The sequence below is a fragment of the Rhinoderma darwinii genome, chromosome 11 (genome assembly GCF_050947455.1).
Source record: "Rhinoderma darwinii isolate aRhiDar2 chromosome 11, aRhiDar2.hap1, whole genome shotgun sequence".
Classification (NCBI taxonomy): Eukaryota; Metazoa; Chordata; class Amphibia; order Anura; family Rhinodermatidae; genus Rhinoderma; species Rhinoderma darwinii.
The window spans coordinates 8,892,044-8,911,162 of record NC_134697.1 but is presented as its reverse complement, the minus strand read 5'-3'; the positions used below and the strand labels follow the sequence as shown (position 1 = coordinate 8,911,162).

The 19,119-nt window shown below is 41.3% G+C and overlaps 1 protein-coding gene across 1 annotated transcript in view; it reads left to right on the top strand.

Annotated features, from left to right (window-relative positions):
* The window catches only part of SORCS3 (sortilin related VPS10 domain containing receptor 3), a 550,689-nt gene that overhangs the window by 259,697 nt on the left and 271,873 nt on the right, over positions 1 to 19,119 (top strand). The window contains exon 4 of the mRNA XM_075842847.1: positions 18,385 to 18,543. Within this exon, the coding sequence (XP_075698962.1) occupies positions 18,385 to 18,543 (159 nt within the window). The remainder of the gene's footprint in view (positions 1 to 18,384; positions 18,544 to 19,119) is intronic.

Sequence of the window (19,119 nt, the reverse complement as noted above, 5' to 3'; positions counted from 1 at the left end):
AACTACTATAATACTTCCCCCTATATACAAGAATATAACTACTATAATACTTCCCCCTATATACAAGAATATAACTACTATAATACTGCCCCTATGTACAAGAATATAACTACTATAATACTGCTCCCTATATACAAGAATATAACTACTATAATACTGCTCCCTATATACAAGAATATAACTACTATAATACTGCCCCCTATATACAAGAATATAACTACTATAATACTGCCCCTATATACAAGAATATAACTACTATAATACTGCCCCCTATATATACAAGAATATAACTACTATAATACTGCCCCCTATATACAAGAATATAACTACTATAATACTGCCTTTATATACAAGAATATAACTACTATAATACTGCTCCCTATATACAAGAATATAACCACTATAATACTGCCCCCTATATACAAGAATAGAACTACTATAATACTGCTCCCTATATACAAGAATATAACTACTATAATACTGCTCCTATATACAAGAATATAACTACTATAATATGGCCCCCTATATACAAGAATATAACTACTATAATACTGCCCCCTATATACAAGAATATAACTGCTATAATACTGCCCCTATATACAAGAATATGACTACTATAATACTGCCTCCTATATACAAGAATATAACTACTATAATACTGCCTTTATATACAAGAATATAACTACTATAATACTGCTCCCTATATACAAGAATATAACCACTATAATACTGCCCCTATATACAAGAATATGACTACTATAATACTGCCTCCTATATACAAGAATATAACTACTATAATACTGCCCCTATATACAAGAATATAACTACTATAATACTGCCTCCTATATACAAGAATATAACTACTATAATACTGCTCTTGTATACAAGAATATAACTACTATAATACTGCCCCCTATATACAAGAATATAACTACAATAATACTGCCCATATATACAAGAATATAACTACTATAATACTGCCCCCTATATACAAGAATATAACTACTATAATACTGCTCCTATATACAAGAATATAACTACTAGAATACTGCTCCTTTATACAAGAATATAACTACTATAATACTGCCCCTATACACAAGAATATACCTACTATAATACTGCTCATATATACAGGAATATAACTACTATAATTCTGCCCCCCTTTTCATATGTTTGTAGAGAGGGTAATAATAAATATATATGTGGGACATCCAATGTGTAATCAGTAAGGTGTGCGGTGGACTGATATTGGACTTGGTAAGCTTCCTTCATTGTATTTTATGACAATATTGTTATTTTTACAAATCTATGGCCCAACACATAAATATTATTCACCTTCACCTTATATATATCTTCTTACATGCACTTATCTCAGAACTTTACCGTCTTCGGCGCCTCCTTGACACATGTCCTTCCTTCCAAGCAGAAAAATAGTTTGTAAATGAAATAAATTGGGTAGTATCGGTGTAGCTCCACTTCCTGGACTCTGTCTTGTAACCTTTCATGAGACATAATCTTGGAATCACATCTGTGGAAAACAAAAACTTATCATCCCCAATGTCGTCTTGAATACAGATGCACCTTTCGCCGATCTTAATAGCATGGGCTTGATCCAAGATCTCATGGTATTAGCGCTTGATGGCTTAGAGAGATCAGCCGTGCAGTGAAAAAGGTTATTAAATATATTCCTCAAAGAAGGTTTTTCTCCTAGTAATAGTTTGCAAGACACGTTCTATAAGAAAATACGTGGATGTCTCTATGGAAATGTTAGCTAAATCTAAATTTATGCAGCTCAGTGCAGTTACGGCTTTACAAGATTTTACTTTACAATGTTATCTTTCCATGTCAGTCTTCTCTCGTCTTCATCAAGGCCTGATTGGTTTATACCATTAGTTATAGGGAATATTCTTGGCTGCTAATGAGCTCAGCTTGACTGGGGTCATCCGAAACTTTCTAAATTGCCTCATATCATGTATGATCTATAAAGTCAATGTTGTTTTGCCAGGATTTTGATCTTTCTAGTTCTTCTAATGCTGTTGCGATCTTTTTTCTTTCCTTACAAAAACTTTCTATTGTTATGGAAATAGTATAGGTGTTTGACGGGTATGCTTTCAAACAGATTGGGTTATGATGGCCCAAAGTCATTGTCAGTGTTGACCAACACAGACTGCAAATGGCCCTGTGAAAGAACAGTATATGTGCCCCATGTTCTCCAAATTAGCTTGTCATAGAGCACCCCATAATGTCTCTCTAACAGTCCACCATTGTCTTCAACAGATATTAAACTACTGTATAAATACTCACATGGCCCTTCACACTGTATAAGGATTCAGGAAAGCTCCTACCTATTGAAGGTATAGACACTACTACTAACCACCTGATCTCGTTTCTATTGGCAGGTGCCAAATTTCTTATTCCTCCCCGATGGAGGTCAACACGGATATCCACTATACCACAGTGGCTGAACAAAATTGAGCAGATTTACCACATCTAAGTGGTAGCCCCACTCTCTAAGGTCTCTCGCACACGACCGTTGTGCCACTCGGGCTTTTTTTGACGGCATCCGAGTGACACTCGATAGTCTTCACGCACTTTAACGGGTGAATCGGGTCCGTGAAAAATGGTCCGGTCCTCCGATTCGAGGAAAGATAGAACATGTCCTATCTTTGCTCGGATCACTGAAGGGACTCGGATGGCACACTCGGTCGTGTGCATGAGGCATAATAGATCCTTTCCTCGCTTCCTGAAACTTTGGAAACCTTGGTGTGATTTTAGAGGCTCAACACAATTCAGAGATTTACTCTCGGATCCCCAGAGACTGGCATAAAGAAATAACAGGACCCTACTTAGCAATCACTTGATATGTATAGCTTTGATATTTGTCAGATCAACTGTATTTTGGAAGTGTATACATGCATATATTATTTCTTCTATCTCTGTTGTACCTACTAAACCTCAAATGTAGCTGCACCCCACCTACACCACCCCCACCCTTTTTTTCTCTCCCCCTCTCCATCTTTCCTTTTTTGCACATGTCTTCACATCCAAGTTAGAAATTTTTTAAGAAAAAAATAATTTCATTCTTGTTTGGATTTCCAGACACTCTCCGATCACATTATTACTGAATGTATTCCGATCCTTGTATTACCACTCTGTTTCTAATGTTCGGCCTATATGGCCCAATACCACTTGAACTTTTCTTTTATACCAAAAAAAAAATAATTTTGTGGAAACTTTACTAAATACTTCATTTATTGCTTCTTATGGATAAAACTCTTGTTTTCTCAAATAAAAATAAAATTGAAAGAGATAAAGTGTTAATTTGCACAACTGGAAATCCAAAGATACGGTATTGTATTATTATGCAAAAAGTTTCCGTGCATCAAAATGTCGCCAGTCAATGTACAGATGGAAATCAGGACAATTTCACAGCCCGCAGAATGAGAACCTGCTGTGCTTTTCACTATTGAGATTTCAATGTTATCGGTTTATGAATAGGGTTGAATGTTTGATCGCGTCCTCGAGGCTCCGTAATGTGCTGCATTTAAAGTGATCCTCCGCTTTTGTCAACGTATAAAAATGCCTTCATTTTTCTTCTGCCAATCTCTTTCGTTCTCGTTAGGTCAGGTAGTCGGCAAGATAAAAAGCTGGGAGATACCACCAACAGTGGAGAGCTCTACTGCTTAGCGGGGGATCCACCCATGAGCAGGAACTACGGACTTCCTGCTTACATCAGAGAGAAGATAAGCCACCATTGGCTGATTGCTTCCTATAGTATTCCCTGAACATCCCAGAAATCTGGTTTCCCAGTCCATGCTGGGAACTCTATTTCTATTCCACCAATATCGGGACCTCTAGTTCAATGCCACCAAAATGGGTTCCCGCCACTGCGAACACTGGAATTCAAATCAACTACCTCAACACAAATAGAGGTTTGTCCTAGTGTATAGTAGACCCAAAAGTTTTCCTTGGTTTCTTATTGTGACCAATCTGGAAAGTTAGGCCTCATGCACACGACCGTGCCCGTAATCACGGCCCGCGATTACGGGCAATGCTGGCCGATGGCGGCCGCGGACAGCCACTTGCATTTTCGGCCCGTGCTCCCATACAAAGTATGGGAACACAGCCCATATAAAGGAAAAGAACAGACATGTTCCATAATTTTCGGAACATTTCGATGGCCCGGACACTTTCCTGCAAATATATGGTGTCTGTGGTCAATAGAAGTTAATGGGTCCGTAATTGCGGACCATATTTACGGTCAGCAATTACGGATTCTTTTTACGGTCATGTGCATGGGGCCTTAAGCAATACTTTCACTGAAACCCACCCAGGAGAGTAACTTTTTCTCCGCCTGCATCATTTCTGCTACAAATGAGACTCTGACCATATTGGGGTCTTCTTATTTTGAACACAGATCTACGAATATTTTAGGGCTGTAGAAGCAAAACTTGCAGTCTAGACCTGCCCCTTAATGATGTGACGTTAAAGGGTCATATATCTTTTACATGTAGTGCCGAAAGATCTGGAGATGTACTCCGCTGATTCCGTCACTTCCATAGACTTTGAATATAGCGGCTGTTCAATCGCATGCTCGAACGTCGCTCCATTCAATGTCCTCCTCACTGCTCGACCATGAGTGCGAGGGGCTTGTAGTTGACAGGGGTCCAAGTGGTGGGAGCCCCTGTCTGATTAGATATTTATCCTGTGGATAGGTGATAAATGCCAATCTTGGCACAACCCCTTTAAGGTCGGACATCCATTGACATATGTTAGTGCAGAGCCGCAGTTCTAGGGGGGGGGCACTAATAACGTGGAGGCTGCTCCAAACCAGTTACCTAAGCAAGAGGTAATATGCATCATGCACACGTCAGATCCATGTGCACGGAGTCCATATGTCAGCACGGAGAGTCCCTATAGTTCTATTTTCCGGAGCCGTAGGCACCCTGTGTGCACCATTATGGCGCCACTGTATGGCACCATGTTACAGAGTAACTGTGCCCTAAAGGCAACGATTCTGGGGTAGAATGTCTCTATAATACAGCGTCCGTCTGAACATGCCACAATATTTCTACCATTGAGAAGTATAGAGGTACAGTATGGGCCCATAGACTTCTATAGTTGCCGTATTATGGCTCCATACAACTCAGCACGTGTACCGAGCCGCAATCCAGTCGAGTGCATGAGGCCTGAAAGAAACTTTATTGGAAATTTGGAAAAACTTTACAAAAGGAAAAGGTTTCATTTTAAACTTGAGCTACTGACATTTCACAAATGTATTACAGGATAACAAGTAATCAGCGGATGGAGACGAGGAGGATTGAGGACGACGATGCTCAAAGGTCTTTTAATAAAGCAGATGAATTGAGAGCAGGAAATGCTGGATATTGTACATGACTGTATCTTCTGCTGATCCCGTACACTTTATTGTGGAAAGTTTAACACTAAAATATCTTATAATACACCGGATGAATAGAATTGCACAGGGAGCAACACTTATTCCTGCTTTTTATATTAATGGTATGGCGGTATTATTTATACATTGTACAGCGCGGGAATCGGATTACTTTGTGTTAGTAATATTTGTTAGCTGTTATCCACTTTATGCTGCTGTTACTTGTCACTGTACGGTGGTATTTACTGTATAGTGTAGGAGGAAAAGAAGGAAACGTTTTGGAATTGTGGCAATGACAGGATGAATAGACATGTTAATGATCTGCACATGATAACAAAATGGAAACAAAATATTCCAAATATCTTCATTTATTCAGTATCGAGTATGAGCGCCACGTGCAGAAACCCATGCACTTCCATAACTTGGCATGCTATTAATGTTATGCCACGCAGAATGCACTTGGGCATGTAAATCATTAGGATTGGCTGCTGACAGCTCCCTTTGCAATTGCCGACCAATGACGTTCCAGATGTGCTCGATGGGAGACAAGTCCAGAGAGGCTGCAGGGCATGGTATCACGTTTAGGACACGCAGGCTGCTCACCGTAGCACAAGCAAGCCTCTCATGGAGCTGCCTATGTTGTCTCCAGACCGATCTCCGGCTATCATTGCGATTAAGACAAAAGCGGGACCCATCGCTGAAGAGGATAGACCTCCATTCCAGCCTCCATTGCCGTCTTGCTGTGCGCCATGATCATCTTTGAGAGCGGTGGCGTGTGGTCAAAGGAACATCTGTAGCTGGACGTCTGGCTCGTAGCCCAATGTCGTGAAAATGCCTTCTGATGGTTTGTGTGTACACTGGTTGCCGCCCTAGGCTTGGGATGTGGCTTCCAATTTCTCTTATAGTACAGAATGGATCACTACGCGCCATTCCTCCAATCAGACGATCTGTCCGTGCGGGGTGTTCGCCTTTGCACACCTCTTGCTGTCATTCCCGTTCATCGTTGTTCTCCCAACCTCCGGGACACGCAACTTTAAACGCTGTGGACATCTCATCCTAAGCGCATAGCGATCTACCGGAGTGTTAAACCAAGATCTCTCCGTTCAAGGATTCTGCCCCTCTCCGTTTGCGACAAGTGGCGATAACTGGCACGTCGACCAACAGGAGGCATCGCACAATCAACCCACAACACTGATTTTTGAGGTTTCATGTGCCTCCAATCTGGCTTTTATGCCCCCCACGTCACAGATTGGAGCTCGGTGCTGGAAAATGTGATCATTTGCAGATCTTAGCGACGCCGGCTACTTCCTCGATTTGCACGACTTGTCCTTCTTGGTGTTGCAATTTCAATGTTGAGGAGTGTATTAGGACCCTTTAAAAATCTGGCCTTTAACCTGAACTGTACCCTCTTAATTCATTTAGTTACCGAGTAACAGTATCAGCCTGACTTGAGCCACATGACAAACTCAGCCACACTACATCTATTTAATAAAAATAGAATGATCATATGTTATTAGCCCTGAGAGAATACTATTACCATCTCATTACCAATGAACGGCTAATGTACAGCAACATATCACTGGCTGGAGGTCACTCGGAGTGCGACTGTAGAATAAAGTGCGCGGGTCCTGGGACCTGGAGCTGTAACTTACCCCGTGCCGCACGCTTACATCATTGATCGATAATGAATTTTTTTTCTTTGCCTTTAGCAAGGGAAAACCAGGAATAATAAAATCCCTATTTGACAGATCTCATTGAAGACTTAGTATTAGTAATTCACACAACAACCTTAATATAGTTAAGACTTCCTTCTAATGGATCCATTGGGAAAAAAAATCTCTACGTCTTGGCATTTTTTTAGAGTGTTTTTCAAAGATCTAGACATTTTGTGCAATAAATATTACATTTAGGAAAAAGACGGCAGCTCTGACTTGATTAGTGTAGGTTATTTAAAGCTTATACAAAAACATACAAAAAGATTCCACTCCCCCATAGGGATTGCCCAGTAAAAGCACTAGATCAATATGGCAATTCCATGTTATGATTCAGTTCCAGGTCCTATACCCACCGCTAGGATTCATTAAACATGGGAAGGTCACTGATATGGAGTAGGGGCCCGGACAACCATGGTGGGATAAGTGTGTCCTGATTTCCATCCGCATACCTCCTACTGTTGGATGATAAATAAGAACAAAGACTCTCTGGGTTGGGGAAGGAAGGACACGTCTGGATATGAAGCAGATACCAAGCTATTATTTTAAGTCTGGCATCCAGAACCAAATTATAGTATGGCTCAATAGCCTTGGAGACTCTTCCTTCTACTACCTCATATTCACCATTCGTGACCCGCCATAAACTTCCACCCTGCAAACTTTTCACAAACTTATGTCTCATGTTAAAGGGGTTTTCCCACCAGGGACAATTATGACATAGCCACAGGACATGAAATGTCAGATAGATGTGGGTGCCACCTCTGGGACCCACACCCATCTCTAGAAAGGGGCCCTCTAAACCTCCATTCTACCTTTTTCTGCTCTCACTGCCTCCCGGACACTTCCTGACTTCATAGTCGGGAGTTATGGCAACAGCGTAGCTCCTATAGTAGTGAATGGCAGTTATGGAAGCCACGAAGAATGCGAGCTACGCTGTTTCTGTACCTACTATTCAGTTCTATGGGAGTTACGGAAACAGCGCAGCTCAGCGAGTTACGCTGTTTTCTCCTTCATGGTTGGAAATCAGCCGAAACACAAAGAGGTAGAACGGGGTTTAGGGGGCCCTGTTCTAGAGATAGATGCGGGTCCCATAGGTGGGACCTGCTTCTATCCGACATTTGTAACATATCCTGTGCATATGTCCTAAATGTCCCTCGTGAGAAAACCCCTTTAAATCCAAACTTGATAAGTCCCCATTTTACTGCATATGAAGCAGATACCAAACTATTATTTTGAGTCTGGCACGAGCCTTGAAGACTCTTCTTTCTACTATCTTATATTCACCTTTCATGACCCACCTAAAACATCCACCCTGGAAACTTTTCACAAACTTATGTCTCATGTTAAGTAACTATATTATTTGGGCACCAGATAGAACTATTGTCTGTACAACGTACATGGTACCATTGATATCTGTTCATTGTGTGGCCCCATTTTATATGCACTTTATGGCCGCACTGTCAGCACTTCTGATACTATTATATGGGGGGTATCATTTGGGTACACTATGGCACTATTATTAGGTACTATTACGGTGTAAGTTCTTAAAATATCCCAAATACTTAGTTCTAGGTCTTCTTCCATCATCCTTTCTATGGAACTATGGGATGATAAGGTATTGGCTTCAGGTGCAAACGGACATACAAAATCATTAGAGGCCAATACAGTCTATCCAATACAAGGAGAGAGGAGTATTATAACAGTCAGTGAATGGAAAATGTTCTACGCTCTACCATCAGACCTATATAATGTATACAGGATAAGCATATTCTAATTAGATAATGGAACCTTGTATATATCCCAAGTTATAGGGTCTCTTTTATGGCATGAACTTTGACGATTGTGCGGAGTTCCTTGCATTTATTACTGTATTAGAACTATAAAGCTCCGCTCTCTCTGCACTGTTACACATTATAATGTATTTCCAGATTACGAGTACAAGGTTTAGGACAGTTTTAGTCTTATTATAGTTCCAAAATTTTACTTTCCCTTGACTTGAATGGACTTGATAATAGATGTGTATGCATTGCTGACTTTCACGATGCTTGTGGACTGTCATGTGGCCAGCATGGTGGTTGCCACTGTTTCCTTGCAGCACTGGGGTCATGGGTTTGAATCTGCCCAGGGGCAACACTTTCTAGGAGTTTATATTTTCTTTCAGTGTTTCCAATAGCATACTGATAGAGTTAATTCACCTTGTATGTGTGTTTTCCACCAACCCCATTGGAGACCGGGACTGATGTGAGCGATTTTACAATCTCTGTACACTGCTGCAGAATATGTTGGCACTATATGACAGATAGAAATAATGTCCTACCTCAGTGTAGACCAAAAAGGCAAAGGGTTTGACTATGAAATGAACAGACACAGACCAGAACAGAGGGAAGGGAGGAAGAAAGAGCAAGGAAGAGTCCTTGCGTTATTGCATGGTGACCCGGTGACCAAAGAAAGTTCCCCATAGATTCCAAAATGGCTGACAGTGGTTGTAAACGCCTTTCTTCTAGTTACAAAAAGAATATCTGCTCTGGAGCACAAACTGCTCCTCTAACAATAACTTAGAAAGCATGAATTTTTATAAGTACATGGGAGGCTTATTATTTGGGTAGATGTGCGCTTTAACATGCCCAACATGCCCAACTGCATAAAGCTCCAGCCATGCCACCACAGAATCCCTGGTACTTCACGATCTTTCAGCCTGTTGTTAGTATATTTGCTTGGTCGCCTCCCGCCTCATAGTCATCATATATTAGACTCTCTTAAGGAACATTAGCGTCCCATAAGTGCACAGTATTGCTTCCCTTCCAAGTCCTATTGCAAAATCCCTTTCTAATACTGTACATGGCCACAAAAGTGCAAGTAGCCGGTTAAGATGTAATTTCCTTCCTAATAAAGGCTGTCATTTAATCTAATATTATGGAAAATGATTAGATTTTAAGAAGCTATGTATTATATCTGACATGTCCCTGGTGCACAGTTTCTGTCCTTTCGGCAATTACAAATGGCAGCATTGAGTTTTGGCAGGACGCTCGTTCAGAACCGGAGTTTGTTTATCGCCACTTAATGAAATGCAATTAATCTAAATCACTAGTGGGGAGGATGCATTTGCTGAAGACCGATAATTGCATGTGGCAGCTACCCTTTAACAAATGAGTTGATCTTTCACCCACAAAAGTCACTGGATGTTTGCAAAAAACTGTTTAATGAGGGGAATTCTCTACGGGGTCTTATCCGCTTCATCCTCAGCATTTATCTCCAATCGACAATGTTTAAATTGGTTGAGAGTCTCGGTGGGTTCTGTGTTCTTAAAGGGATAATAGAAAAGATCCTTCTAACAATGCTTCAAGGCTTTTAAGACACACTCCATGTTATTTCACTGCTTGCCATTCTAAGCAGCGATCCATTGAAGAGTATACATGATATTTCCCGATGCTGTGTTAAGTCATTCTTAAAGGGGATATTTTGTCTTGTTAGAATGGAGGCCGCCATATATATGGGCTCAAACAATATTCATGAGCTGTCACGATCTGTGGGTATGTGGACCCCCTGGGCCGTACCGGGATAGCAGCTGGCCAAACAGCGTACCAAGTCAATGTCTATATAGTCCAAGCACAAGGGTACCTGTAGCAGTTCAGACAGTAGTAACGGCTAGGCTCAGATGGGACCTTGGCAGCAGACACCAGGCGTGGTGTAACACAGCAGGCCTGACCGGTGGCACAACACGACTCCAACTTTCTAAGGCACAGGGACAACGGTAGCACGGGATACAGGATACAGATAGCAGGTATGGGAAAACTGGGAACAGGATAACACTAAAAGACCATTTGAAAGACTAACATAGGAAAACACAACAACGCTCAGGCAATGAATGAAAGGGCAGAGCCCTTTTTATAGTCCAGGGTGATCATGGGCTAATTACACATTTTCCTCATGTGTGTGAACTGGCAATTTAAGGCCAGGCACGTGCGCACCCTACGGGAACCAGTGCAGCGATGCAGAAGTGAGTGCCGGCGTCGCTCAGGAGGGAGATGCCGCCCGGCACTCACTTGTCCATGGCTGCGGCCGTCGGAGGGCAGGTAAGCATGACGATCCGCGGCTGTGGACATAACACCTTTATAATCCACTACTGGGCCTTTGTTCTCAGGAATAGTCGGCTGAACCACTTTTCTAAGCTTTGGATGAACCTTCCCGGAGGACAATGTGCCATCTGTAATATACTTTTTATTATAGATTTTGCTATATTTTGTTACATTGATCGGAATATTGTGATCATGCCATTGGTTAACCTTTATACTATCATTGATGTTGACTACATAGTAACATTGTAGCCTTCATGTGCAAAATGATACAATGTTTCAGTGTCCAGGGAGCCGTTCTTGGTGTTCCTTAACCAATCAAATTCAGGACTGCATCTATATTGTTCCAAAAAGGACCATTTTAACCTATAATTCACAGGGTCCCATAGTATATATCCAAATGCTTAACCCATAAAACTTCCTTCCACCTCATTTGCTCCTATCCTGTGTGTTCACTCCCATTCAAGGTATAGACCATGCTAGAGTGCAAATTACAATTCATGAGTACAGGTGTCACAAACATAACTAAAAAAATATAAAGTGCAAATACTTCATACCTAAGAAGCGAATGCATGTTAATAGGTAAGTGCAAATTGTCATTTGTCTGCGCTGATTTCCATAAGTTACTCTCTAACCACCAAGTACCTCAGACGAAGCCGTAGGCAAAACGCGTCGGGTGCAGTGTTTGAGATCTGGTGTGGTTAAATAAGACTTTTTTTTTTACATTTGTATTTATTGATGAATTATTAGTAGCTTGCAAATCTGTAGCACTTACACGTTACATTTATGTTTGGTTAATGTTGACTTGTTAGCCATAAGGCACTGGAAAATGTACTTCTGAACCTGCATTATCTTGCTTGCTTTGTAGTATTTGCACTTTATGTTTATTTGGTTATGTTTGCGGCCCCTGGTTTTTCTTATATAATTTTTTTATATTTTTGTTATTTTGTATATGAAATAAAATGTATACTTTTTTAATATTTCAAAAACGGTGCGGTCTAGCACTATGTTTTGCCTATTAGGGCTATATTTAATATTTTGGCCAATATCCGCAAGCTTGTAACCCAGGACGCTATACTTTTGTGTAGTGAATTTAGAAGGTGCTTGGCAGCCCCCAGATCTAATAGCATGGGCGTAACTAATAGGCTGTAAGCCAGCATGGTGTAACTACACCGTGTTCCAAATTATTCTGCACATTGGATTTAAGTGTCATAAACATTTAATTATTAGTTTTTCAATGAAACTCATGGATGGTCTTGTGTCTTAGGGCTCTTTGGATCATTGTAATCAATTTCAGACACCTGTGATAATTAGTTTGCAAGGTGTGCCCAATCAAAGGAAAACTATTTAAGAAGGACGTTCCACATTATTAAGCAGGCCACAGGTTTCAAGCAATATGGGAAAGAAAAAGGATCTCTCTGCTGCCGAAAAGCGTGAAATAGTGCAATACCTTGGATAAGGTATGAAAACATTGGATATTTCAAGAAAACTTAAGCATGATCATCATACTGTGAAAAGATTTGTGGCTGATTCAGAGCACAGACGGGTTCGTCCAGATAAAGGCATAATGAGGAAGGTTTCTGCCAGACAAATTAATAGGATTAGGAGAGCAGCTGCTAAAATGCCATTGCAAAGCAGAAAACAGGTATTTGAAGCCGCAGGTGCCTCTGGAGTCCCGCAAACCTCAAGGTGTAGTATCCTCTAGAGGTTTGCAAGTGTGCATAAAGCTATTATTCGGCCACCCCTAAACAATGCTCACAAGCAGAAACGGTTGCAGTGGGCTCAGAAATACATGAAGACTAATTTTCAAACCGTGTTGTTTACTGATGAGTGCCGTGCAACCCTGGATGGTCCAGATGGATGGAGTAGTGGATGGTTGGTGAATGGCCACCATGTCCCAACAAGGCTGCGACATCAGCAAGGAGGTGGCGGAGTCATGCTTTGGGCTGGAATCATTGGGAAAGGGTCCCTGACGGTGTGAAAATGACCTCTGCAAAGTACGAGGAGTTTATGACTGACCACTATCTTCCATGGTACAAAAAGAAGAACCGTGCCTTCCGTAGCAAAATTATCTTCATGCATGACAATGCACCATCTCATGCTGCAAAGAATACCTCTGTGTCATTGGCTGCTATGGGCATAAAAGGAGAGAAACTCAAGGTGTGGCCCCCATGTTCCCCTGACCTCAACCCTATTGAGAACCTTTGGAGCATCCTCAAGCAAAATATCTATGAGGGTGGGAGGCCGTTCACATCAAAACAGAAGCTCTGGGAGGCGATTCTGACATCCTGCAAAGATATTCAAGCAGAAACTGTCCAAATACTCACAAATTCAATGGATGCAAGAATTGTGAAGGTGATATCAGAGAAGGGGTCCTATGTTAACATGTAACTTGGCCTGTTACGTTTTTTTGGATTGGAAGAGCTTTTGATTTCTGTAAATATGACCTCCTGATGCTGCAAATTCAACAAATTACCATTTTAGTTCTCTTTACAACCTTTAAAATGTTTTGATCTCTGTTGTGCATAATAATGTGAAGCATTTTGAGTTTTTTACTTCTAAAAAAAAATCTGTTATCATTAGGAGATTTGTTCAATAAAATTCACATTATACTCCAACGGTTGATGCTTGAGGATTATACTGACTGTCATTTGCATCGACTATTTAGGAAAATCAGTGAAAAATAACATTTGCATAATAATTTGGAACGCGGTGTATATGACTGGACCCTATAGAAGGCCTGTCTGTGTACAATTATAATTATAAGCAGCGACCCCTCCCTCGTGGATGATAGGTGTGGTAGTAGCTGTCTATCAGTATTTTGCACCTGTAAGACCGCCCTCCCTATAACATTGTGTCTTGTCTTCATCCTGCTGGGACTGGTGTATAACCTGCATCAGTAAGGCCCTGTTCACACAGTGTGTATTTTACACGGTTTTTGGCATATTCTACGCACCGAAAATTGCATAATTTAAGCTTGACATCAATGGGAAAGCGCATTGTTAGTGCATACGATGCGTTTTTTTACGCAAGCATATTTAAGAAAACCAAAAACGTGCCTAATTCCCATAGTCTATGGGAGTCCTAATTACGCCCAAAAAAAAGTGCCAAACGCGCGCACGAAACGCGTAAAAAACGCCTGTATTTTGAAAAGTGCTTTACAAAAACGCTAGCGTTTTTGACAAGTTTACACTTAGGCTTTTTTTTTAGCACAATGTGAACAAGGCCTCATTGCGCACACCTGCGTTTTTCTTGTCCGTGTGCCATCCACAATTTTGCGGATATCACATGGACCCGTTGATTTACATTGCCAATGCAGACGACCGTGATGTTGATGGATTTGTGTGAGGGCCGGGAATCTGGACCGCAAAAACGCAGGACATGCCATTTTACTGTCCGTATTTGCGCATTAGTGAATCCTGATGATACGCGGGTTCACTATGGAAGTCTCTTTGCAGACAAATGGACCGCGCTCGTGTTCCTTAGGCTTGAGTATATTCTATATTTTTTAGCAATATGTTGTAAGTTTAATACCCATCATGTCCCCGTCTATAGGATCCATCAGAATTTGTTGCAAAAAAAAAATTGCCCTGCATAGCAGTCATGTTTCACGTGATAAGCGGAAGCCATGACGCCAGTGTGAATTTTTTTTTTAGCTAATTTTATTTTGTTTATTTTTTTTGGGTAATTCTATTTCCCAAAAATTTCGTACTTTTTTTTTCAGTCATTTTTTTTTTTCCGGTCATTTTTGTTTTTTGTAAAAAAAAATTTTAGACTTCTACTTGTACATAGGCAGCAGCAACCACAATGATACAACTTGGTCTGTTCCTTGAGAGAAGTTTGTAACGAGCCCTTAAATCTCCTTTTAATGCCTGTCTCATGTAATGCTCCAGTCCCGTCCTGGTAGGAAAAGGTTAATAGCGTTTCCTATAAAAACAACTTTGAACATCAACTTCATGAACATAAACCAATTTTATAGATAACAGATTCTGAGCGCGCTGTCTCCAGATGTGTTTTATGTACAAGAGAATCTCCAGCAGCTCTTGAAGTGACTGCAATCTAACACATCATGGCTGGGAGCGATTCTCTGGCGCTGTCGTATTTGCTCTGGTGCGGCGCCCGCAGTCATCTAACTTTCACTTGTCTTATGTTTTCTTTCTTTGTGATCAGTGGGAACCTCCGCCGCGTCTTCTTTTCATGCTGATTTAAACAGAAAACTATCATGAAAGATGAGAGCGAGTATCGTGTAACAATACAAAGGACAAAAGGAAAACGGAAAAAGATGGCGGCATACAAGTCATCAGGAAGATTTTCCTAGGGTTATCCCACTGTACCGCTCCATGCAGAAGTGGCAAAAAATAGAGCACGGGCTACACAGAGTCATGTAATAACCAAAGCAAGGGTATACAGATGTAGCCAAGTTTATCTGGACTCTGATAACGTGCTGCAGCGGGATATCACACCGCAAAAGCCATTGAAAAAGTCAAGTTAAAGTTTCTTGCTGCTGGGTATTTAATGTGTTAAAAGCCAAGATAAAGATGGCTACATCTGTACGTACCGTAGAAAAAGCCCATGCGCTGTGGAGAGAGTGGGCACAGCACTGGTTGTTCACATCTCCTTTGCTATTGGGTGGCGAGAACTTGCTACGGAATCCCCTCAACAGAGCAACTGAATTGTTTTCAAGCAAGGGGATAAGGAATTGGCCCAAGGGTCATAGCAAGGGCATTGAGGGGTAAACAATCACCATACCCTTCTGTTGTCGGCAAAATCCGACACCATAATGGGGGACACAGTTTGGTCTATACTACGGCACCCCGTCATTTCTTGTAAGCCACTTCTCATAAGTGATGTATTTTAGGTTTGCTTGGCCACTGATTCGTCAAATCGTCACAATCTGTTCTGCAACATTTTGCACTTAGGTAAATCTCTTAGCAGAATTTTACAGTATATTTGGTGCTACTACAGTAAAAGTTCCATATTTCTATAGGGAGAAATTATATTACTAATATTAGGACATGGAGCTCACTGGATACGATTCTGGCTGCCTACAGCCACCACTAGAGGGAGCTCACTTGCTAAGATTCAGGCTACCTGCAGTCACCACTAGAGGGAGCTCACTGGATACGATTCTGACTGCCAGCAGTCACCACTAGAGGGAGCTCATTGGATATGATTCTGTCTGCCTACGGCCACTACCAGATGAAACTCACTGGATATGATTCTGGCTACTTGCAGTCACCACTAGAGGGAGCTCACTTGATAAGATTCTGGCTGCATGCAGTCACCACTAGAGGGAGCTCACTGGATACGATTCTGACTGCCAGCAGTCACCACTAGAGGGAGCTCATTGGATATGATTCTGGCTACCTACAGCCACCACTAGAGGGAGCTCACTTGATAAGATTCTGGCTGCATGCAGTCACCACTAGAGGGAGCTCACTGGATAAGATTCTGTCTGCCTACGGCCACTACCAGATGAAACTCACTGGATATGATTCTGGCTACTTGCAGTCACCACTAGAGGGAGCTCACTAGATACGGATTCATACAGTTTCTAACTTAATCATCCATTTTCAGTAATCTCCCCTTCATCCCTTCCCAACATCCGTCGTATACATATGGCGCACGCCAGATGGGGGAGTATGGAGCGGGTTCAGGGGCTGAGCCTGCTCCATAGAACCAGCGTGTCGGCTGTATATTATAGCTGACAATTCAGTGTAACGAGCGCGTTCCTGCTAGTTTAACCCCTTAGTGGTTAGATACAGGGGGCCGTCCCCTGTAACGTTGTAATGCACCCCCCATGATGCAATCGCGGGGTGCCAATGATTGGCTTTCGACAGGGCTTCATAGGACATTGTCAGTTTAACGATTTACTGCAATATATTAGTATTGCACTATATCATGGAATGTATCGCTGGTTCAAGTCCCCTAGGGGGACTTGTAAAAAAGTTCAATACAGTAAAATAAAGTTATTTTAATATGTATAAAAAATGTAAAATATTAAAAGTTCAAAAGACTTCCATTTTCTCAACAAAAAAAAATAACATAACTGGCACCGTGCATCCGTAAAAGTCAGTTACAATATATCATTATTTAACCCGTACGGTGAACAGCATAAAAAAATTAACCGCCAGAATCGCTGTTTCTTGGTCACTTAATCTCCCACAAAATTTTTTATGAAAAGTCATCAATAAATTTCAGGTACTCCAAAACAGCAGCGCGCTCCACAAAAAAAAAAAGCCATCACACCGCTCAATCGAGGGGAAAAAAAAAGTTCTGGCTCTCAGAATGTGGTGACAAAACTCAAATTTTATTTTTAACAATCCGTTTTTTCCTTGTAAATGTAGTAAAACACAAAAAAATATATAAATTTGGTATCGCTGTAATCATATTGACTCGCAGAATAAAGTTAACATGTTGTTTTTACCGCACGGTGATCTCTGTAAAAACGAAATCCCTCAAAATATTGAGGAATCACTGTTTCTTTTCCTATTCCACCCCACAAATATTTTTTTTCCAGTACAGTATATGGTACAATAAATGTGCCGTGAAAATCTACAACTCGTCCTGCAAAAAACAAGCCCTCATACGGCTATATCGACGGAAAAATAAAAAGTCATGGCTTTTGGAAGGTGGGGAGGAAAAAACAAAAATGGAAATCCCAAAAATGGCTGCGGTGGGAAGTGGTTAATCATGCCACCCATCTTTAATTAGTGAATTATCTACTTGATTGAGTTTATCGGACTTGATGTAGCATTGTATGAACTCATCTAAAAAAGACTGTCAGGAATGAAACACATTTTGAGCAAATTTGTGAGCAAATTTTTTTGGGTAGGAGTGCCTATCCTCTGACAGCTGCTCCACAACCTGATAGAGAAGCTGTTATGTGACAGCTGTTCCCATATCTCTATACAGTTGGATCACTCTGTTAGTGCTTCTGTTAATTTCAATATAGGGGGCAGTGATATTCCTCCCAAAACCACTGTTTAGCTGCTTCACCTGTTGACCGCTTTCCCTGACCCTGCCTGTTGATCAATGGTAAAGTGGCTCACACCCTTACACGACCACATAGGGACATTATATGTTGGTAAAGCTTCACCTTTGTATCCGGCTTTTGCTTTTAAGTAGAATCAATGCAAAAGGCTGAAAATGTGGTGACTCTGTAACTATGTTCTGATGGAGTTTTTGTCTTTTTTTCTTTTAGATCATGCTCCTCAGTGATCCTGATATGGAGAGCAGTATACTGATCAGCTCCGATGCTGGAGCCACGTACCAGAAGTACCGACTGAACTTCTACATTCAGAGCCTGCTCTTCCACCCCAAGCAAGAAGACTGGGTACTGGCATACAGTCTGGACCAGAAGGTGAGAAAATGAAACACAAAAAGAGCCCTGGTTTTCAACCCACGTTGCTGTATAAGGTGTTAGTGTCAAATCAAGTGCGGAACTCTCTGTGTAGTATGTAAAGAAGTACATGGAGCTATGGGACCACTTGCATTTCCAGATATACCAGCATGTAAGAGGGCACTGCTATACTTAAAAAACAAAAACATTAAAGGGGCCACGGCACCTGAGTTAAGCTAATGGATTGGGGTCTTGGGGGCCAGACCCCTACCGAACACAGATGTATTGGCCCTGTTCACACAGAGTTTTTGGGCGCTGTTTTTGACGCCGAAACCGTGCCGAAAAAGTTCTGAAAATGCCTCCTATCGATTTCAATGTGAGGTGGAGGCGTTTTTGTGAGAAAAAAAAAACGCTCACGGAAAAATAAAGCGACATGCCCTTTCTTTGGGCTTTTCCGTCTCTGACCTCCCATTGACATGGGAGGCAGAGATCACGTTTTTCACGGTGGTTTTTGCCCACAGTGCTCAATGGTCGCGGGTGAAAAATGCATCGAAAAATGCGGCAAATGTTCTGCTGGCAGGTCAATTTTGAGGCAGA